Source organism: Geosmithia morbida, assembly GCF_012550715.1.
Source record: "Geosmithia morbida isolate 1262 chromosome Unknown scaffold_26, whole genome shotgun sequence".
Lineage (NCBI taxonomy): Eukaryota > Fungi > Ascomycota > Sordariomycetes > Hypocreales > Bionectriaceae > Geosmithia > Geosmithia morbida.
This window is the reverse complement of record NW_023336213.1, coordinates 543,095-566,010: the sequence shown is the minus strand read 5'-3', so window position 1 is coordinate 566,010 and position 22,916 is coordinate 543,095. Positions and strand designations below refer to the sequence as shown.

General features: G+C 49.5%; 5 protein-coding genes across 5 annotated transcripts; 1 reads left to right on the top strand and 4 right to left on the bottom strand.

The window, feature by feature from the left end:
* Window positions 1–1,656: 1,656 nt before the first annotated feature.
* Window positions 1,657–3,302, top strand: GMORB2_4938 (Major Facilitator Superfamily; the record flags this gene model as incomplete). Its single annotated transcript, XM_035466912.1, has 2 exons — window positions 1,657–2,859; window positions 2,931–3,302. The coding sequence occupies 2 exons, from the start codon at window positions 1,657–1,659 to the stop codon at window positions 3,300–3,302; spliced, it is 1,575 nt and encodes a 524-aa protein (XP_035318071.1).
* A 256-nt stretch (window positions 3,303–3,558) lies between these two features.
* GMORB2_4937 (Carboxylesterase family) lies at window positions 3,559–5,387 on the bottom strand (the record flags this gene model as incomplete). The annotated part of the gene is made up of 2 exons (XM_035466911.1): window positions 3,559–5,023; window positions 5,077–5,387. 2 exons carry the CDS (start codon window positions 5,385–5,387, stop codon window positions 3,559–3,561), a joined length of 1,776 nt encoding a protein of 591 aa, XP_035318070.1.
* A 1,366-nt stretch (window positions 5,388–6,753) lies between these two features.
* GMORB2_4936 (3-oxoacyl-[acyl-carrier protein] reductase) lies at window positions 6,754–8,271 on the bottom strand (the record flags this gene model as incomplete). The annotated part of the gene is made up of 3 exons (XM_035466910.1): window positions 6,754–7,398; window positions 7,653–7,839; window positions 7,895–8,271. Coding segments are annotated over 3 exons (1,209 nt in total), but the record flags the coding sequence as incomplete, so codon positions are not given.
* Window positions 8,272–11,166: 2,895 nt separating this feature from the next.
* On the bottom strand, window positions 11,167–13,436 carry GMORB2_4935 (putative phosphatase regulatory subunit; the record flags this gene model as incomplete). The annotated part of the gene is made up of 2 exons (XM_035466909.1): window positions 11,167–11,388; window positions 11,496–13,436. 2 exons carry the CDS (start codon window positions 13,434–13,436, stop codon window positions 11,167–11,169), a joined length of 2,163 nt encoding a protein of 720 aa, XP_035318068.1.
* Window positions 13,437–20,236: 6,800 nt separating this feature from the next.
* Window positions 20,237–22,275, bottom strand: GMORB2_4934 (Amino acid transporter; the record flags this gene model as incomplete). The annotated part of the gene is made up of 5 exons (XM_035466908.1): window positions 20,237–20,412; window positions 20,493–21,070; window positions 21,199–21,398; window positions 21,512–21,792; window positions 21,906–22,275. The coding sequence occupies 5 exons, from the start codon at window positions 22,273–22,275 to the stop codon at window positions 20,237–20,239; spliced, it is 1,605 nt and encodes a 534-aa protein (XP_035318067.1).
* Between the last annotated feature and the right edge of the window lie 641 nt (window positions 22,276–22,916).

Genomic DNA, 22,916 nt, shown 5'->3' with positions numbered 1-22,916 from the left:
GTCAAACTTCCATCAAGGGGAGGGGAACGAGTTCATGTGAGCTGTTGCTAAAATGTGCACGGTTCTTATAGGGCCCTATATAAATGTGTTCATCTTCTTTCTAATGAAAGAAGGGGTGGGGGCTCGTCTATAAGATGTGAGTATCAATGCTCGTGGAACATGATATACATAATGCTATCTTGGTAACAGTTAAACACCATGACGTTCCCATATTAAATCAAAGTCACATACGTGATTATTGGCAGATGACAAACATCCAAATTGTGATATCACGTTATTGAGTCACGAAAGAAATATCATGGCTGCGTATTTCACCGAAACACTTCTTAGATCCGGTCCTGTTGCGTACAAGCGAGCCACCTAATCCGTGTTCCTTGCTGCAGCCGCCCCTCGAGGACATTTTTAGTCCCTTTGGACAATGGCTCACGAGTGACCGCATGTACATGCGCAATTAAATCTACGGGACCGGACGTCCCCTGGTTAAGGCAAAATTTCCAGTAGCGGCATCCGCTAATTCAGACAGTTACCATTTCAGATTTCTCGACTGGCTGGTTAAGGCTCCTGATAATATTCGCCGCGAGAAGCGCTTTTTTATCAACGCAGCCGACTGCTACGGTACCAAGGCTGATCTACCCACCAATGACCGCTCCATCCCGGAACACACGAAGCTAGAAGAGCTCGAACGATTCGAGAGGCTTTTTGCCAGCTGCGACACCGTCGACTCACCCTTTTACGTCAACTGGAAGCCACCGTAGTATCCTGGGCAACGGAAAAATGTTATCTCGATGCCTGGACGTGGGGCCAAACTTCAGATGCCTCGGGATAGGGGGAGGAATGTTAAAAATGGCCAAGATGGAAGAGCATTGAAGTCAGGATCCATCGCCTACTAGAGCAGTGCCGAATTTGTTTTCCTGATTGAAAGATTATACCATGTTTTTTTTTTTTTTGATAACGACGTCCCAATTTCACTCAACCGAGCCAAGGAGCGTTGGGTCCGAGTGCTCGAGGCAGAGGAAGCATTCTGCCCAGTAGTACCTGCGAGCATAAGATACTATGTCATGCTATTAGTACTTGTTTTTTTTACCAAATGCCACCGCTTCGGTTATTACCCATAAAATTGTTTCTAGAGAGGGCGTCCTTCGGCAAAGCTTTACCACATTTGGCTGCCGTACTGAGCTCCTTATCTCTTGGCCATTTATCTGCTCTCGCAAAACACGACATGGGTCTTTCCACTATCCTAAACTGTTTATTATCAGTCACATCGAACGATATATGTACGCCCTCCACATCGGGCCTTCTTTTAGCTCCGAATGTTTCGATTTAGAGCCCCTGGCAGAGATATGTCCTGTGGCGGATAGGATGATTCTCCCTTGGCATGGCAGCAGCCTACGTCGTATCTATCTATCTCCCCCGCATAATGGATCCAGTCGGCATCGGCCCCCAGATTTTGCAAGTTCCATAGATAAGAATTAATCGTCAGTTACAGATACGCATTTTGCGCACAGGTGCAATCGAGTATAAACCCTCAAGGTGGACTAGCCTGGTAGAGAGATGATCCTGTCCCGATAATTTTAAGCATTCCCCCCTAAGATTATATCCATTTTCTTCACATTCGTTCCGTTGATTCTGCGAACAAGTTACATCATGTCGAAAGAAATGGATGTTAAGCCTCCGAAGTCTCCAGATGGAGCACATGGACTTCAGCCCGCCATTTCGAAGAAGTCTGCCGATATAGAAAATATTGATTTGAAAACATTTTCTGCGCAATTGGATGATGCCGAGATCTTCTTGCAGAATAATGGAATCTCACACACGCAGCTTGACAGCCTCATATCCGACGAAGATGCGATGAGAAAGCTACGTCGAAAGGTCGACTGGGCTCTAATGCCCCTACTCTGTGGCACATATCTTCTTCAATATATCGATAAGCAAGCACTTAGCTATGCTGCAATCTTTGACCTCTTTACCGATACGGGAATGACAAGCGACCAATATTCGTGGATGGCCTCCATCTTCTACTTTGCCTACCTCGCATCAGAATGGCCTGCATCCTACTTGGCCCAGCGTCTACCCACGGCCAAGGTTGTCAGTGGCGTTGTTGTCTGCTGGGGCACTATCCTCGTTTGCACTGCAGCATGTAGCAACTTTGCCGGTCTCGCCGTCTGCCGCTTCCTTCTTGGATTCTTTGAGTCCGTCATTACACCTGCATTCATGCTTATTGTGTCGCAATGGTACACACGTGACCAGGCGCCAGCTCGAGCCGGGATGTTCTACTGCTTCAACGGATTTGGAAGCATGTTCGGCGGCATTTTGTTCTACGGTGTAGGACAGGCGACAGGGTGGAGCGTGTGGAGGATAATCTACGTCCTTTGTGGTGGGTTGACTATCGTTTGGGGCGTTGTCCTGTTCTTTTTCCTTCCCGACAACATCATGACCGCCAAGCGCTTCACCATCGAGCAGCGTGCCATGCTCATTGCTCAAAGTTCGCGCAATCAGACCGGTGTTTTTAGCCACCGTATTAAGACTGAACAGATCAAAGAGGTCTTTTGCGACGCTCAGGTCTGGCTCCTGTTCTGGTACACCCTGTTGAACGAGGTCATCAATGGTGGCATTGCAAACTTCGCCAAGCTCATTGTCAAGGGTTTCACGAAAAGTGCCCTCATGACGACCGTCTATGGAATACCTTACGGTGCATTGACGGCAATCTACATGTTCACCGGCCCCTTTCTCGCTTCCAAGATCTCCAACTTCCGCACGATAGTCATGGTTCTGTGGCTATTCCCTACTTTGATCTCCACGTGCCTGTTTTGGAACCTTCCTAGGTCAAACACCGGGGGGCTCTTGGGGGCGTACTATACTGTGAGTTTTCACATGTCCCGCTTTTTTATTCACTCGGGGGTCTTTACTAATGTGTATGGTTATTATAATAGTGCTCTTCCTTTGTTGGAGCCTTGATTGTGGCCCTTCAAATGCCAGCGGCCAACCTGGGTGGCTATACAAAGCGCACCACGGCAACCGCCTTTGTCTTCCTCGCGTATTGCGTTGGTAACATTGTTGGCCCTCACCCCTTCCTCGGATCTGAGGCTCCTGTGTATCAGACGGGTTGCAAGACGATTGTAGGGTGCGTCTGCGGCCAGGTGGTCATCGCTATTGCCCTTCGTATCCTTCTTATTCGTCGAAATCGAATCCGAGATGCGGCGGCTGCTGCTTTGGGTGCGGATGCCAGCGAAGCGACCAATGACGAATACGTGTTGCAGGACTTGACGGATTTCGAAAACCCAAAGTTTCGCTACTCTTATTAGTTTTGCCATTCGACATAGGGGAGGCGGCTCTGTTGAGTTCAATGTTATGTGCTATTGATATGCGATCATGTTACCACGTCTGGGATAATTTTAGATGATATATCGTGATACTCGATGTTCTGGATCCGATGTCAATTACGTGTCTATTTTCTGATGCTGCTTGCTACTACTGTGTTTATGGTATTATTGGGTGGTTCGACAAAGTGCTTTAGCTGCAATCGTTGCTCTCTCCGTTATATTCGAAAACGGAATATTTTTACTCTTCCCACTTCTCACTGATCCGCCACCAGAAGTTACACTCATTCTGTCCCCATTTATACTCAACCGCTTGCGCAGCGATCCCAGTCCCTTTCCCACCCGCTCGCTCATCGTTTCCATCCCCCAACAGCATCGTCAAGCCCTTTCCATTCTGGAACCGCGGCCATTCGGGCCGCTGTGAGAACTTGCCTTGCGACATCTTATTGGGATCCCCATACAGTATAAAACTAACGCAATAGGCGTGGAAGTTCCCTGCAATTTCGTCTTGAGAAGGTGAAATCGAGCGAACTTCGGGATTATATGTTTGATACCGAATCTGGTTTCCATGGTTCGCGCCATGGAGAGCCGTTTGGTTGACAGCCCAGTGGTACAAGAAGACAGGCGGGTCAGACTTGTTGTGGAATGTTGCCCAATGGACGGTTTGCCGGACAGGGCAGGTGTAGGCATACTGCCCATATGCCGCCTCCAGGCGCCGGAACTGTGAACCGACGTCCGGCAGCCCTGATGTGTCCTTGTACGGGGATGTTGGGTCCAAGTCGGGGTCCGGATACAGGCGCTCCAACTCTGCAACATCGCTCTCCGAAAGGTGGGGGAGCAGTGTCTTGAAGAATCCCGTAAACTCGGAAGACTTGTTTGTTTTGGGAGATACGTAATATGACCCTTCGTTGTGGGTAGAGCCCGTCAGTATCGGGACCTTTTGCCATTTTCCAGACTTCCATGCGTGGATTGGCCGACGTGAGATCACTTGGCCGTCAATGACAGGCTGCCAGGCCCAACGCACTGACGGATTCGATCGGCGGAAAACCTCCTTTCCAGCCAAGTCTATGACATCGCTAGGCAAGTTCCTCAAACATGTCAGAATATTTGTATCAAGAAGGTCGGTAAAGTTTGAGCAAGGAGTGAGATCCAAAAATTCCCGGAAATGTTGTGTATGGAGGTCAGCCGTTGGCAAGTGCACTGCTCGAGCAGTGTGAGCGCCGCTATCCATAATAGCCTTGTGGAAGAGCTTCTTGGGTTGGTTTATATCCATGATGAGATGGCCGATGCCATGAGCAGCTGCACTCAGGCCCATTATCGTGACATCGTTAGGGTTGCCACCAAATGCCGCAATGTTGTCCTGCACCCACTCAAGAGCGACGTACATGTCCTTCAGGCCCAGGTTCAGCAGGCCCTCCTTTTCAGTAAGTCCGGTATTCAGCCCTCCGAAAACACCGATACGGTACTGCATGCTGACGGCAATAAAAGGTTCGGGTGAATTGGCTAGCATGGTATGTGTATTGTGCATGCGGGCAGCTCCACGGTTGAAGGCTCCTCCGGGAATCATGACCGTGACTGGAAGCCTTTTGTTGCTCGCCGTATGGTTCTGAGGCCGCCAGATGTTGATAGTGAGGCAGTCCTCGGACTCGTAATCGGGGCCCAGAACATCATCCTTGAGGAACGGAACCAATTGCTCCCCGGGGCACCTTGTATCCAGTAAGTACATACGACAAAACGTGCTGTAGCCTTTGTTTCTAACCTTGCTCCTAAGTAGAAAGCTTTCAGAGTGCTGTTCCCCGCCGGCACAGGGGCGGCCGGGAGGAATCTTTGCTGGCCAACTGGAGGAACTGCATAAGGAATGCCCATGAATCCCTCGAGTGGCTTTGGAAAGGTATCGTAGTTGACTGTGCGTCCGACAATTGTCCCCTGCTTGATTGTCACCGCTGGGAGATCCACGATTGAATCGCCCTGCCCAATAAACATGTAGTAGAGAAAGACCGCCACTAACGCGGGAATACCTGCTCCCAGAGCCCAACGGGCTGACGAGTTGGGCTTTTCCGAAGCTGCCATTGTCGCGATATGTTATTGAATGTAGGCCTCTCTCCCTGTATTGGTTCGTGGAGAAGGCCTTAGTTATCAGTAATAATAAGAATGCTGATGTTAGACTCCGATATCGTTAGTTTGGAGTGCCCCGCACAAAGGTGTCCGGGTGTTGATTTGGATGCCGGCTCGATAAGCTAAACCTCGTTCCTGAATGGTGGATTGTACTGGTAGAAGTATGGGTACATAGATAACGCCATTTTCCAAATCTCGCACGTTAGCCGAATTAGGTAACTGACACTGAGGACGTGGAAGTATAAGCGGCCATTTGGAAAACGGTTTGCATTGAATGAAACTAGGGTATGGTCCACTTTGAACAGCACGGCTTTTTACTTAAATTCCCAATATCTGATACAGTTAAGGAAACACACGTCCTGGATCTTGATAAAGACCTTGTGAGAAGGCGATCATGTGATAGTTAATATAATATATGAACAATCATGGTAACCCGATACAGATTAGGATTTACACGGGCCAAATAACTAGCGGCAAAGGGCCTGTTGGTGTGAAATGGTAGGAGGGAGCGCAACTAGTCAGGATATGAATCAAGAGAATCTTCACGAGTGCAGTTGAATTACGCATGTGTCGTTCTGTAGGCAAGGGTTTTAGCATGCCTGTCATCCAGATATTTTCCTAACACAAGTAAAATGTTCGATTGTGAGGCCTTGCTCATTGCCGATGCCAATTGGTTCCTCCTGCAGGCAACGTCCTCAAGATCCAGTTGTGCATGATACCATAGTTTTTTTCACAAGGACCAGACTTGATCGTTTAGGAACATTGACAAAGCAGATTCCGACGTGGTAGGCGACCTTGAGGGTCTTTCGCATCTCTGACTCGAACTTGACCATACATATCCTCAAACCAAACAGGTTTCCATGATCCACAAGTATGACCACCATGTACGGAGTGCGGATACTAGAATCTGCCACTGACGTCCGACGCGAATCCCTTGTATTGGAATAGTACATCTCTCCCCAGATTTACCAACCCACATCCTAATGATAATACTATGCTTTGTTCAGTCTCTAACCTCGGTATTACATGTAATTGCCGTTCCAAGATTCCTCACGTGAATTTTACAATAGGATGATAAAATGCTGTTTTCACGATAAGTCTCCTAATATACACCAGGGGAAGAAGCAAGTCATCATCTACATCTACGTTCCCTTTGTCTTTCTCTTTTCTTCGAAGATATTGATATATTTCCATTGGGGATGCATTATATGGTAATATCGTCGGTTAATCATACATTGAGCAAGGTCCTATAATTCTGAACATTATATGCAATAATCGATTTGTATTTAAAAAGTACGTGGATAGTCACACTTTCGGAGTCTCACTCTTTCACTGAATGGCCTTGTCGCAAAGAGTGTAGCCACTTGCTAGTAGGAGTGACTGTTGCTAGAGGAGGAAACGCCATTTCCATCAAAACTTTTTGCACTTCTTGATCAAAGTCAAGGCATAACCCCTCCAAGGTGATGACGACAAAGTCCAGATCGATGGCCTTTCTCAGGGTCGAAAGAACTGTTCTACTCGTTACAACTCCGACGAGGGCAAGGGCAATCTCGTGAGTGTCAGCTGATTTGAGAATGAGCTCCAGGTTAGTTCCAACCAAGGCTGGGATTCTTTTTGTGACAACAATATCATCCGAGCCCTCTTCCGGAGCTACTATCCGATAAAATTTGGTGGAATCATGGCCCACAATGAGCGGACCGACCATAGCGGCAATAGTAGACATTAACTTATTTTGGCAGCTCACATCGCGATAATCCGGGCGGAAAGCGGTGACGTGCATAATTTGGACGCCAGCCTGTCTGGCATTTTTCTCTGTGTTGACCACACTCTTCAGGTAGTCTTCATAAGAGATATCTCCAAGCATGCCAAGGATACCAAGTTGCAAGTCAAGGATGATCAAGGCGCTCGTAGACATGGTGAATCTGAGGTTTGTTTGTAATGAAGAAGGTGGTGAATTACATAGGTTCTGTATGATGCATAATCGTAGTTATAAGTCTTACGACTTCGAGATTTTAGGAGACGGAGTTTATGATGGCGGAATTTACCAGATCACGCCCATGGCCTTTCGACGTCATGTCCAACTACGGCTGGCACCGAATCGGTCAATGTATTCGAACTCAATCATCCGTTTAGGACCACGGAAATACCAGTCAATGAAGTTCATAACTAATTGATCATGACAAAGTACGCCTAGCAATTCCACCCTCCGTCGATACTGACAGCATTCCCGGTGATGTAAGAAGATTCGTCGCTGAGCAAAAAAGCCACTAGCTTAGCGACCTCTTCAGGTTCGCCCTTCCGACGTAAAGCAATCTCGGTCAGCGCTGCTTTGTCGAAATCTGAATGGAAGCCAGCAGCTTTGGCCGCCTCATCTGCCATACGAAGCATTGTCGTTTGAATCGGTCCCCTAGGCTTATTAGCAAAGCTCTCTTGTACATATATACAGCTGTCGTTGAACCTACGGGCAAATGGCGTTGACACGCACGCCTCGCTGGCCAACTTCCTTGGCAGCCGATCGAGTGAGGCCTATGACACCGTGCTTGCTAGCTGCGTATATGCCATTCCTCTCGCCTCCGGTAAGACCAGCGAGCGAGCTCGCATTGACAACGCTAGATCCCTCCTGCATGGTGGCCAGTTGATACTTCATGCAGAGCATGATGCCAGTCAAGTTGACGTCGATAGTGCGTTTCCACTCCTCAAGGTCAATGTTCTCGACCAGCCCTGCGTCGCTACCTATACTCAGTGGTACTATGCCTGCAATGTTTGCCGCACCGTCGAGTCGGCCAAAATGCGAAACGGTCTGGTTGATCCACGCCGATACCTGGTTCGGGTCCCGGACATCTAAGCAATAGGTCTCGACATTCGTCGATGGAAACTCAGTTGAGATTGACCGCTCCGCTTCTACCAGTATGTCCCGTTGGATATCTACGATTGACAAAGATGCCCCCCGTGATGCGAGCAGCCGGGCTGTTGCGAAGCCAATGCCTCGGCCACCGCCCGTAACAGCAATGACCTTGTTTTTGAATTGTGCAGACATCATCTTAAATAAGACACACTTCCTTTATCCTTGTATGAACTTGGGCTCAGTCAAATATTTATAAATATATATGTCTCACGGAAACCTATTTCCGTCGAGCCCCGGCTATGATCAGGATAATTATTCAGCTACTATGGCTTATCTTCTCAATTAGGCTAAAAGAGAAACCTATTTCCGTCGAGACCCGGCTAATGATCAGGATAATTATCCAACTATTATGGCTTATCTTCTCAATTAGGCTAAAAGATCCCGCTCAGGTTTAAGGAGAGTTCGTTTTATAACCGTAGGTAGGTCATAATTATCCTACTACTCGCCATATTACATAAAACAGGGGATTTACATAAACAAGTGGAATTCATCAAAGTATTCTACACAACCCGGTAACGTGAGCACAGGAAAAAGCACTTAGCCTTTCCATATGTACTCGTGATTCCAAGGTGCTAATACTATTGAGTTTGTTTAACTCTACGTCCACGGCACCCCGGATGGGCAAGAAGATGAAATTTACTACCTCATATTGTAGAATCTAGGTCAATCAAGCGTGATAACTCAAGCAGACGCTTCTAGAAAGCGTCACCAACGGTCCAGTCGTGGATGCGGCAAACATGCTCCTCATAGACTGGGTTGCTAACAATATCGAGTAACTTACCGGTGGGGGGTACCGTTAGAAGGACTGCTGAGGCTTCATAAGGCCGTAGAGCATAGCAAAGTCATCGAGGGTTATTTCGGGATGGGCAATAAGATATTCCCTAGCTGGGGGGGGCCTGTCGCTTTACTTCATATTCTACAACAGAGCCCAAAAAAAAAAGATGAGGAATCAAGTAGAAAAAGGAAGAAAACAATGCAAACCGTAAGAAGGAGCTACACATAAGACTCAACCACGAAATACGATTTATCGAGGCATAGTGCCGAGCGGAAAGTTGGCATGGGATGGGACGGAGCCATTAAGGCATCACATCTCAGGACTTTATATCGAATAGGACCATCCACTAGAGGTGTTCGACAATCAATGTCGGTTCAGAAAGTAACGATGAGAATTGCTCTGGTAGAAGAAAATAAGGGACAGAATCAGATGAACGCCACGCATCATGCAACAAGCTCTGTACACGGGGTTTGCGGGTAAAAGATCCTGGGGTTTTAGCCAGCGGAACACTGCCACCTCGCCAGTCCTCCAGGCATCGACGAACTCTTGCAGGATCTGATTGGCAAGACAACCAGGCTTGGAGTTGATCGGCCGCATCTCCCATGGTGGCAGGTTACTGCAAGTGCTCACGGGACTCTGGCTTGTTGATGCTGCATATGCAGAAGAATGTTTATGGTGGTCATCCCTGCCCATTATTATGACCTACAGTGCCGCTTTTTGCGCTTGGAGCTATGTGTTCTGGCCCTCTAGAGACGCCACTTTTGCCTCAAGCACGACAACATGGTGCGTCTTCTGGCCAAGTCTCCCCATCAGCACAGCTACCTAGTCCCTCAGGGTCTGAAATGTCCACTTTGTCCGGTCACGCACTTCACTGATGAATCATCGCACTTCCATGAACGGATACGGCCGTCGCATGAACCTTCGAGGCTCCACATACGGCGCGCAGGGCAGTGCACGAAGCAAAGAAACGAAACGAAGACGTGGAGCTTCAAGGAGAAGGATTACCGGGATGATGCATGAGAATATTTGGGAGGGGGTTGGCCGAATGCGGGGAAATCAGAGGCCCACATATCCTAACCGTCCGTCGCAAATGCACCTTGCATTGCTCCATACACATACCACCATAAATCCTCACCTACTCTGCTGTAATACTCCGTACTCAACAACGACAATCATCGTGTGTGCCAGATGCCCTGTTTTGGCGTGCTAGCCATCATTTCTTCCGGCTATCGGTGCAGTGCACTACGACACGCTACACCAATTCCTATTCAACGCAGCCTGGTAAACGTCAAGTACTGTTAAGTCGCTAGCTCCCGTCTATGATTCATGTCGAATGGTCCCTTCACTTGTGAATAGAATCACATTATCAAGTTTGAGAAGATGGCACAGATACATCATTTAGCTTCACCTTTTCAGCCGCTTCATTGAGAGCAAAATTTCTCTTCTTTTCTTTATTGTTTTTTTTTTCATTGACATTAGGATGAGAGGAGTAGTGTCAACGAGTAGCAAATGTATATACTGTCTGAAAAAAAAAAATTTGAAAAAAAAAGTTCAAAGCAAAACATTACGTATCAAAACGTACTATCAAGTCGGCCGTGCCGCATGACCCGTGTACTGCCAGGGCTATCCTTTTTTATCCGGTTGCGCCGTATGCCCAAATCATTGAATTCTGTCCTTTTGTTGCTTAGTCCTTGTTCGCTGTTCCAGGTTTTCCTCATTCCAGGGCCATATTCATTTGCCCGTTAGCCATTGGGCCCGAGCAAAATGTCCAAAGAAAAAGAGATGAGGGTAAAAAAGCAATGCCAAACTCCTGAAAGATCTGCTTCCCTGTGAGCAACTTCCCCGTAAAACGCCTTGCATGCAAAGAATGACAATGAAAAAAAAATGAAAAATGAAAATGAAAAATGAAAGGCAGTGACTCAGATAAGAGGGAAACCGGCAAGAAAGTGGAGAAAAGCAAACTACTGAATACATTAACTGAAAGGCGCTCTTGCTGGTAAACGTCGCTGTCAGCAAGACTTCTCGGTACGCTGCCTGTGTTCTTGCGGCAGCATTCAACCCCGTATGGTTGGAGTGCTGTGTGTGTCTCCTCGCCAAGAGAAGCGCTCGGGAATTTGAGGCCCGAATGGAGCATCAGAGACGCCAAAACCAGTGGGCGTAGTATTCGTGGTGCAGGCAGTGGCTGCCGGCTCAGGCCCGTGATGCTCCACGCTCAAGGCCTTGCCATCTTGGGTGGGACTATTCCGGTCAGGCTTCGCTCGTGTTGCGGGCAGGGCCTGGTGGATAGGTGTTGATTTGGTACCGAACTTATTTTTAATTTCAAGTGTCAGCGATTTTCATGAACGAGGCGTGAAGCCGGTGTAGGGACAAAAGGGTAACTCACGAAGCAGTATTTGTTGACGAGTTCTTCGTATGAGGTGCTTGGCAAAGTTGACGTGGTCGTTCTAGCACCACCAGATGAAGGGGAGGAAGCGGCATCAATGACTAGAACAGGCTTCTTGTTTTTGTCGTTATTGACGGTGGATGATGGCCTAATATTGTCCTGCAAGTACAACGTATCCTTGTCCCTGCTCATGGTGTCCCTCGCGGCCTGGACGGCAGCGCTGAGGGAGGCCCCGAAGTCGTAACGATTGGAAAAGGCCACGCCTCGGGGAGATGACAGCCCCATGTCTAGACGATCGCCGGCAATATCCTGTGACGACTTTGAACGGAGGCGCAGGCCAGGGCCGTTGTCACTATCGCCGAGATAGTGTCGGAGCGAGTGACCGTATTCTGTCTCCCTGGAATGGTCATGCACCTGCTGGGGTTCCACAGAAGGCGACGACCTAACGACGGTGCTGCTGTCACCACAGCTAGCGCTAGATCGGTGGTTGCTCCGGGGTAGGGGGCTGTTGCGCAAGGAGCGTCCAGCCGTGCCGTTGAAGTTGTTCTTGCCATTCTGGGGCAGATGCTTCTTACGAAAGTCTACCTGGAAGTTGGCAGCAGCATTGTTGTCCCAAAACTCTTGGGAGTTGACTGAGTAGCGAACGCAGAGGTAGAGAGTCTTGGATTCGAGATTGGCTGTGTCGGACAGCTTGATGGAGAAGCTGAAACGGTCGTGGGGGACGGAAGTCTCGCAGGGGCGGATCTCGTGACAGTACTCCGCTGTCACCTCGGACGTGGTCTTCCAGGAGTCAAGAGTGAAACGGCACGAGACGTGCTTCTGAAAGGCCAGGTTTGCGACGGCGACATAGCCTAGCAGGGACTTTTGATCGGGTGAGAGCCAAAGTTTCTCCAGCTTGACTGGGAGTGCGGCTCGGGAGGTTCCGTTCTGAGGAAAGTTGGGAGTCGAGATCTCCCATTCGAAGGGCGGTGAGCGCGACGCGCCGGGGAAGGGGTACTCGGCCTCATTTTGGTATGCCTCGACGGGCGAGGATCCTGCACTGACAGCAAGTGGGCGGTCTACCTGCAGAAAATGACGTATGTGCTCCAGGTGAGAATCAAAGTGGACCGCTTTGGAGGAGACTGGGGTTCCCGGCATGCTAGAGGGTCGGCGGCGAGACGAGGGCCTCAAGGCAGGGCGAACGAGCTCCCCGGATTTCTTGCGCACCATAGGGGGCTTGGAAGCAGTAGCCTCATCAGGGTTGTCGATGTCGACGCCATTCTCGTCGTCACTCGTGTTCTCGGTGGATGACTGGGTGACAATGGCGTTGGGCTCGGTGGCGGAACGTACGTGGCTCACCTTGCGTGGGCGGTGGCGACTGGCGGTGTCATCGAGAGCAGCCAGGCTGAGGCTGAGGTGCATATTCTTGCGCGTATCACCCTCATTGCTCTGTGACTTGGATGCGTCCCGTGAGGCGGTGGCATGGCTCTGTTGCCTCTGCTGCTGTGGATGAGGATAGGAAGGAGGAGGTTTAGCATGCGGGAGATGGGTCACGGCAGTCTTGAGGCCTTTGGCCTTGGCGGACTGGCGCCCACGGATATGCGGAAGCGTTGCCTCGTCGTCGCTACTTGACGAGGCAGAATCGGGGGGAGAGATCACGGCCCCGTGTGGCATGATGAGGTCGTCGGTCCAGGGCATAAGAGCCGACGGCCGTTGCTGCTGTTGTTGGGCGGCGACAGCGACGGCGGAAGAGGCCAGGCTAGGGAGGTCTTCCGAGGTGCCCCGAGGCGTCAGTGTTCCAGATGAGGCATCGGTAACAGATGACTTTCGCTGGTGATTCCTCGCATAAGAGCTAGATCGCGGGAGAGAGGCCCGACGTGCGGGTAAAGGTCCACGGCCCGCATTGGGCGAAGAGCAGGGGGACAAGGCCGGAGAGCGCTGCGAGGGCGGCGTGTACGGCATCCCAATGGCTGTGAGTGTATCTCGTAGTCGACTGTCTAAATTGGGGGGGAGTGGTGAGTCAGCTGATTGTAGGAGGCCAAATGGCTTCGTGGTTTGGTGCGCTATGAGCAAGGGGGGATAAAGGAGTGATGATTTTTTTGTCTGTCGTGGATTCGATCGAGTACGTACTGGACGACGGCGCAATGAACAGTGATCCAGGCCCAGACTGGCACAGAATCCCGGGCGATATTTCAGCAACCAGTAGGTTCATGTGGCAATAAGTTAAGCCCGGCGCTCTCAATTGTGAGCGTGCGGGTTGTTGAAGGAGAGGACGAGGTTGGTCCCGTTGGGGAGGCTCGTCGGTGGGGTGTTTAATTTTCCCCTTGCTTTTATCTCTCTTGATTGCGGGAGATACGGAAGACGTCACCGAAAACGGGGGAAGGGGGGGTGTCCCGAAACTTCCGGGGAGGGCGGGATAGGCGACAGGATTAAGAATAAGAATGTAAGAAGAAGAAAAAAGTGAAAGAGAAGAAAGAGAGGAAGAAAAAATATGCAGGAGTATCAGATCCCAGAAAGACGATGAATGCAGTCTTCCGGCCCTGTGCAAGGAAGCCTTAGGGGAGAGAAGAAGAGGAGAAATAAGGAAGGCAAGAGCAAGGGAAGGGACGAGGGTGGTTTTGAGTAGATTGATGGACTAAGCAAGCGGCGGGATGGGGTGATAGGGTTACGGTACAAGCAAGTACGAAGACTAGTAGTAATTTTAGAAGATACTTGATAATGGTTTAGTACGAATTTCTAACAGTTCACATTAGTAGTACAAGGCATTTGGACGGAGTACTCGGTATTACGGATTACCGGTGGGCTTGGCCTGCAGTCTCAACGACTATGGACGGGTGACATTCAGACACACCCAAACACACAAAAAAAGAGTACTCCTTGGAGAGGATATAGAACGGCGGCCAGATCGGACGATGCAAGCGAGAGAGAGAGCAAGGGAAAAGTGGAACACCTTACTCTTGTCCCGGGGTGGATTCAGACTGGGGTGCTTTCGGAGCCATGGAGGGGACCCATGAGCCATGGTGCAAACCATCCATGGGTCTAGCGCAACCCCCTTGTCCACTCAGGAGCAGAGCCCGTGGGGTGGGGTGGCTTGGCTACGGAGAAGTTGGAACGCACCTTAAGGCGACGCAACCACTGAAGAATCTTATCAAGGACATGGTTGCCATGGTCAGCGCCAATGGAATTGAGTGTCTCTCCATCGCTGTTTTTCTTCGCCCCTTCTTCTATAGTCCCCTCACTCGCGTGAACATCCCCTCCACATTCTCCCTTGGACGTGGCGGTGAATAGTCAGGGTGAGGAGTGGGAGGGGATTTGGTGTAGCGGGAGGATGAGGAAGGGCAAGAATGTGGGTGGGTGGCACCGCTACGAGCGCTCGCGTATGTGCGATAGTATTATTATTTCGTAGTATTATTATGTGCTAGTTATTATCGCGGAAAAAAAAGGCAAAGCATTGACAAAAAAGGTTGGTCGATAACGGGCTGCCTTAGTTCCCTCACCAATGCAGCACACCACACGCGACAAAACGCTTGACTAGGAGTACAAGTACTGCGGCGTCGCTAGCCGACAGGGATTGGATGCGCTCTGCGTATTTCTTCGTCTTTTTTTAACTACTTCCCTTTTTTCCTTGCCCCTCCCCCATCTGTGGGCCGCCTCTGTGCTACAACGCTGCTGCCCCGTACTGCAGCATGGGAGGGCATCCTACGTCGTACTTCCAGGTTTGAGGTGCTTGGGCGGGGAGGGAGAGAGCTTCCTACTTGTGCACTCACGGCCGCTATCCTGATTCGGTATTCGCCGCAAATGCCCTTGAGAAGGGGAAGAAAGGAGCTGTCCTTGTATGATATCCTTGGCGTTGGAAACTTTGGGGACGGCGGCTCAACAAATGACGTTTGCAAGTGGCTTGTGGCAAGTCCGGAGACTAACGCCGCAGTGGGGGAACGGCCGTTCTGAAAACGAATGGAGGAGGGAAAGAAGTCAACTCATATTCCCTAGACTACTAGTATAACGTACAGATCAGATACCCCTTCGTACAGAGTACTCAACAGACTACGGTGTACTCCCCAGACACGACTCCTCCCCCGGAGTTATACAGATGATGGAGACAGAGTACGAGTACGGAGTACGGAGTATTATCAAGTGGGTGGGAAGTGAAGACCTGAGAACTGGCGGCTCAACACGCTAACTGCTGCACGTCCTTGGAACTTGGCTGTAGCCCCACACCACCTATGCTAGAGATCGGACCCTACTGGGCACCGTCGTCTTACGAGTTGCAACTATCGTACCATCATGGAGACTGTACTCCGTAGCTTTCCCAAGGGAGTGAAGAATTGTCAACTGCATCCATTTCTGCCGCTTGCGCGTTTAGCGGTTGCATGCTTATCCAAGGTCTTTCAAATTCCAATCATGAGAGATAGCTTTGAGTAAAGGAAGAGCAAAGCCATCACAGCTCAACCAACAAGAATAACGTGACAAGGAAACAATCAGCTAAATACCCCGCCGCCACTCAGGGTACGTATTAACTGTTCGCGTCAGCTTTTTGACTTTATGCCTGCAGCGCCCCGTCAAATACTGCGAGTGCTACCAATTATTTCTCCCTATCAATTACCCATTCAACAAGATGGAAATGTGACATTTGGACGACTCTACATGTTGGTCCCCCGATAATACGAACAAAGGCTCGTACATACCCTTAGAATCGTTTCATTCGTGGCAAACCATATTTGAGACAGACACACGCACGCACGCACAACCGCCCACCCAGTGAGAGAGGGTGACAGAGAGCCGTTGATGGAGCGATATCGGCGAGGCGAGGCGAGGCGAGGCGAGAGCGACAGGTGCAGGTGTAGTGGATGGATGGATGGTGTGAACCGCCACCACCACCAACCACCAACGGGCGCATCACCGTGGCTTGCTACCAATGAATTAACCGTTTCCTCAATGTACATAGCACGCATGTACACGGACAATTTCGTTATTACACCATTGCTGCGTACGGGTGCGGAAGTGGACACGCAGCAGCAAGTGGTCTGGCTCATTGCACGTGGCCACGGTTAGGAGCACCTCTTCTGTGCAACAAATCACCTTGATGCTCAGTGCCACAGTCACAGTAATAATCAAGCTCCGTAGTCCGTACATTGTATGAATTACTACGAGCAGATGCGACCGTTAACTCTCCATCGAGTCCTCAACCCGTGTCACCCCCTGACCAACGCCAAGCCAAGGCAGCTTAGGGACCCATGCTGCAATATTGTCGCTTAACCGGGTCTCTCGGCCCCTCCTGCTTGACCTTTGCGTGCTAGAGTCCTAATAATACTCAGTCTACGGAGTAATACCTGTACATGTAATCTGTACAAAGTAGTATGCAGAGAGGCTGAGATTAGCATCCTGGGCAGGACAAGGATGTGGCGAAAAAAAAAATGCGTACCTTTTGGTCAACGCTTTCTTCCTTTTACATATAATATATTATCTCCGTCCTCGTATCAAGTTTCGATAATACGGTATCAGTAGCTAATAATATAAGTAAGCTGTAAGCTACCAGTGTCGAGACAATATCACAGAAAGTCGTACGTAATACAGAGTAATAGCACATATCACGGCGACGGCTCGAAGTAGCGAGATGCATAGCTCTTATTAAGGATTACCACCTTCATGGCCATGGTCTCCATACAGCGTACAGGGTACACGACGACGAGCTCCTGCCGGACATCATCGGGAGCCATACATACAGCATACATAGCGTAACATCAATTCCCCCCCGCAAACAAAAAAAGCACCATCTTCAACCCCTCTTTGCGGCACTGACAAGCTTGTTCCGAGGCTTGGTACTGTCTAGCTCTAGTGTTAACAAGCCTTGTTTCTACATTGACACACAACCATCAGGCCATCACACCACGCCATTTTTTTTTATACTCCGTACTTCTCCGTATCACTGATGCGATAAGCCTGGGGTGCACCCTAGATGCTCCATTCAATTGCTGGCGGTAGCCGAAATACGTCTTCAGGTTTCTCGTGTTGCTACTTATGCTACTTACTGCGGTTAGCTAAATGTTAGTGGACAAGCCTAGAACATTGACATAATATTACTCCGTACTCTGCTACACAATACGAAGACAGAGCGACGGCAGAATGAAAAATTTTACTCTACTACGGTCTACAATAACACTTGTCCAACCCAATACACAGACAGTTTCTCAACCACCCATTCGAATGAATGCAGATTCTCAACATTCGAATCTTCCATGACTGTGAAAGCAACCCCGCGCCATGCCTTGGTACAGCTTGCTTTCTTACCTTCTCACCCTCACCTCTCACCCCCCTAAAACTTGCCGGCACCTCATAAGCAGTCATGTGCTCCACAATACCTTCCTTGCACGATAAGATGACCTATCTGCTCCTACATGTAAGACGCACATAATGCGCGTCTGCAACAACGGCACGTCTCCGTACTCGTGCAGCATCCCTCCTTCATTCAAAGACAATGCCTATGACCCGTGGGGAGAGGGGACGCATTCAAGCTTTTTCCCTGTTGGTGCGGAGGCGGGGTCAAGGTTTAAAGGTAAAAGAAAATTAATATAAAAAAGAAGGATATCTACTGCCGACGAGGTGGCTTTTTGGCTCTCGTGTCGAACATGGGGAAGACCGGCCACGACGCGGGACGGATATCGTTCGACGCGGTCTCAGCGGGAGGCGTTTACTTCTTTTCAACACCGTGGAGAAAGGGCCAGAGGAGAAGGGGCCAGACTACAAAGGCGAAAAAAAATCAAAAGCCAGTATCACGGAGTACGGAGTAAAAAAGAGGTACTAGTAGTAGGCGGAGATTTACTCCCTTGCAACCGCCCCAACCCATCGATCCCCCGTGCGTGGTCTCGTTGCTAGTCCAGCTAAGGATAAGATGTTGACTTTTTTTTTTCCCGCGGCTACCACGACTCAGCGAGACTCGAGTAAGCTACGAGTGGTTGTATAGGGCCGAGTAGCAAGTGGGCAAGTATGCTGATGACACTTTCGATTTTCTCGTGAGACAATATCCACCGACCGCCCACTTCGAAGCAGCGCCGATCAGATTTTGGGCCATGTTAATCCCGCAAGGTGTATGTATATGATATTTATACATCTACTATATGAAAATTCTTCTTAATGGAAGCATGAAGAGCAACTCCCCTTTGAGCCATAGCCGCCCTTTGATGTGCGATCTACGTCCTTGTCGCCATCGAGCTTTTGAGTGTGCGATCGTGGAGTTCTAGCGCTGATGCAGAGACAGTCTCCACTCGCGCACATACGTGGATATAACTCCATATGTATGTACCATACATCATCATCGCCATCATCGCGGCCCATCGTAAATTATCGTAAACTCCATCAACAGCCTGGTCGCGTATTGGTGAAAACTTCATCCCCCTACTCTAGCTGTCGTCTGATCTACGCTCGCACCTTGTCTGCAGGGGTGAGGGCTGCTGTAGGAACGCATCCGTTATCACACAGACAGTCAAGATACATCGTCGTATTTGTCCATCATCTCACCTTCTGCTCTTTCGCGATAGTCGACTTGGAGAGGCCTTACGTTGACTTTGATTATTTCTGAAGTGAGGCTGTGAGAACAAGTGCTACCCTGAAGCCATCGGATTGTGCTTCCTGCTTGCGACAGCACATGATGACCCATATACGTGAGTACAGTGGCCTATTCCTACTGATACGTCCTGGATCGATGAGTGTGTGTCTGATTGCTTGATTGAACGGAAAGGAAGGAAATCTATCTGAGGTTATATACAGACATGAGTGTGGCAGCAGCCTTTGACCGCTTAGTCATACAAGTTGCCATCGGATGAATATCCGCAGACGCATATTTATTCATTTAACGAACCTACAAACGGTCTCCAGATTTGTGATACCGCCTAGGCTACCCTAAGCAAGGATTTCGGTTTCCTGTGATTTTAGAGGATATGCAAATAATAATAATGTTGAAGAGTATATATAATCGAAACTGATAATGCCTGAACTCTACTCCTTCCCAACATAAAAAAGAGTAAATAAGGATTCCACATACCGGACGGGTTTTCATGCCACATACTACACTATACTAGATAAAATATTGATATGTACTATAGGCAGTGTTTCTGAAATTGAGACAGAAAATGGCAGTGGGTAAACGGGAGTGGCTGGTGAATTATGGCAAATACTAAAATACGACATAGTGATGCTATTATAGTGGCGACACTCCTGAGAGCTAGCATTTATACAGGCTGACTGGCACGATTGTAGCCGCATCCTTAGATATGAAGTTCCCTCGTTCATATATCCATGTGCGGCGACATGCTACCATCGGGGAATCGAATCTGATCAAGGTACCATATGTTAATAGGTGTTTGGATGCTGAGACACACACACATATATAGTATATACATGACGTCAGTAATAAAAAATTTTACGGTCTGCATTTCGTGGCTGCAGAGCATCCAGCCAAACTATTACACTCACATCGACACATTTGCAGCTCTCCAACCTCATCGGGCCTTTCAATTGCTTGCCAAGTCCATACCACGTCAGCGGCTAACTTCTGCTGTACATGCTCCGATATCTGCCAGTGGCAATGCTACGACATGGATGTCAGCTGCGTAAGCCATCGCCGCCCTACGTACCTAGTTTTGCACTACACCAGCGGGACGTTATTGACCACCTGATGAATAAACATAACTGTTATACACACACGCAATACACAGCGTTTCTCAGAGTCATATTTAATACACTACACTTTATATACTGCGCCGCACCTATTCATCCTCATTGGTAGGGGGGCCAGCGTAGTTGTCAAAACCCCAGACCCAGTACCAAATACCGGAAACAAGGCAGGCAGCAACGAATACGACGGGTGCATAGTTGATGGTGGTTGCCTGGACGGGGATCACGGAGGGGAAGCAGAACAGAGGAATAGCAAAGGCGGACCAGGCTGAAGGGTGAAAGATGTTAGCGGGACATGGCACATTTGAGGTGTTGATGGTATTGTGGAGCGTGTCAGGGTATACTAACCGAGAGCAATGATATTGCACACAAGGCCAAGAGTTCCTTTGTAGTAGAGTCCATTCTTAACCTGCTTACGGCCGGTAGCCAGGCTGATGGCAATGGGAGTGGCGTACGCAGCTGTCAGGCAGATTACACCGACACCGGAGAAGGCGTTGAAGGCGGCCGAGGAGCCAAAGTAGATGAGGCCGAGGATAAGCTGGACGGCCATACTGAGCATCATGGCGTTGAGAGGGATATCGAGCCTCTTGTCAATAGCCATCCACCTCTTGGCGCCGGGGATGGCACCGTCACGGGCGAAAGCCCAGGTGCAGCGGGAGGCAGCCGTAGTGCAGCCAATACCGCATATAATGGCAAGGACTATGAGGGGCATGAGAAGACCAATGGCACCACCGGGGGAGCCAACGGCGTCCCTAATGATGGTGGGTACGGGCTGGGCCGAGGCGAGGCTGACAAGCATCTGAATGTCAGGAAGGACGAAGACGAGGGGGATGAGCATGACCAGGCCGGCGACGGTGTTTATGAGGACGGTGATGACCATGGCCTTAGGGACCTGGATCGAGGGCTCCATGACTTCCTCACACATTCTGTGAAAAAAATTGTGTTAGAAAAGGGCTGGAAAATGGGATGCACTTTATCGCAAGGAGAGGGTTCAAAACAACAAGGCAAGTGCAGAGACCAGCAAACAAAAAGGGTACAAAAAGGTCACACATACGAGATAATCATCCCCGTGGACGAGGTAGCATATCCAGCGTGTAGGAGACCAACACAGAAGGACCAGCCATCGGGCCAGCCAGACGAGACCTCGAAATGGGTGAAGACATATTTGGCATCGTGACGGCCGCCCTTGGCCATGACGAGAATGCAAACGATGATGGCAAGCATACCGGCAAAGGTCCAGTAGATGGAAGCAGTCTTTCAGAAGAGTCAGCAAACGTGCTATCTGTCACGGAGACGACAGTAGCGACTGCAACGGCGAGAAAAAAACAAAAGGCAAGATAAAGCAACAACTAGGGACAAATTCTCACATCGAGCCAGGGAAGCCACTTGTTACCAAGAGACGAAACAGCATTGCACAGTAGGGTGATACCCAGGAAAATGAGGTAGACCTGGTAGGGCTTTCCGGCAAAGATGCCGACACCAGGCGACGACTCATAGACATTGACGCATGACACAATGAAGAGGGCACTGCCGAAGTTGACGGCAAGGGTAATGGTGATATTACCGACGACGTACAGCCAGCCACAAATCCAAGAAGCGACGCGACGCCAACGAGGCGGCGACAGCATGAAAGCCTGGTAGTACACGCCTAAATTGAACAGACAGAAGATTTCTCATCAACAAACAAGGCCACAGCGCGGAAGAGAGTAACAAGAGCATTCTCGGGAGAGGAGGGGGGGGATAAGGGTAGTTGATTAATACCTCCAGCAGTGGGATAGATGCTGGTAATTTCACCAAGGGACACAGCAACACAGACGATAATCATAGAGACGCCAACCCATCCCCAGATGATGTCGACAGGACCGCCACCGACAAGAGGGTAGTAAAGAGATGTGGCGAGACCATAGGGGATGGCGGCGAGGACGAAAGACATGAAGGCGACCTGAGCGGTGGATCGGGTTCGCGCCAGCTCGGGAGTGTAGCCCAGGTTCTCGAGAAGATCGTTGGCATTATCCGCCCGCGATGCGCGACGGTCAGGCTCACCAAACTTGTCGACGGTATCCATTTTGCCAGACTTGGGGAGACCACCAACGACGTCGGGATTGCTGCTACTGCTGTCTTGACTAGCCATGGCTAGCAGCCTGGAGATGGTCTTATCGTCCGGTTGTTTCGTGGGAGGGGTGTGTGTTTTTGCTAAGGTGGCATAGGCCGACGGGCCGAATAAGCAGAGTGAAAACGGTCACACACGGGACGGACAGACACCGGCAATGAACGGACAACGGCGACACAGTCAGAAGAGGTGAAAGTAATGACGAGGGATCGAAGGAGGAAAACCAGCACAGTTGGATAAGGAAAGAAAGAAAAAGTAAAAGAGAGGCAGGAGCGGAGAGGGGACAGGAAGGATGCTATTAAAAAATCGCTAGCACGAGTTAAGTGGGAGAGGAAAAAAAGGCGCCAAAAATGTACATGCGATGAGGTACATTCTACTCTACCAATCACTATCAGGATTAAAAACGGACTGATTGAGATTTTTTTTTTTTTAAAAAAAATAGAGATTATTTTAATTCCTTTTTTCCTTAGTGGTTTCTGCTTCCTGATACCATTCTGGCCACTCATGAGCCTAGAATTGCAGTGCTTTAGTGGGCTCTTAGGTTAACGCGGTAGGCTTCAAAAGATGACTCTGATTTGTCGCAGTGGTGGCCCTTGTCCATAGTCCATGGATGATGGCTCCTCTTACTTGCACACGTAAATCTCTAAAAGGCGTATTAATAC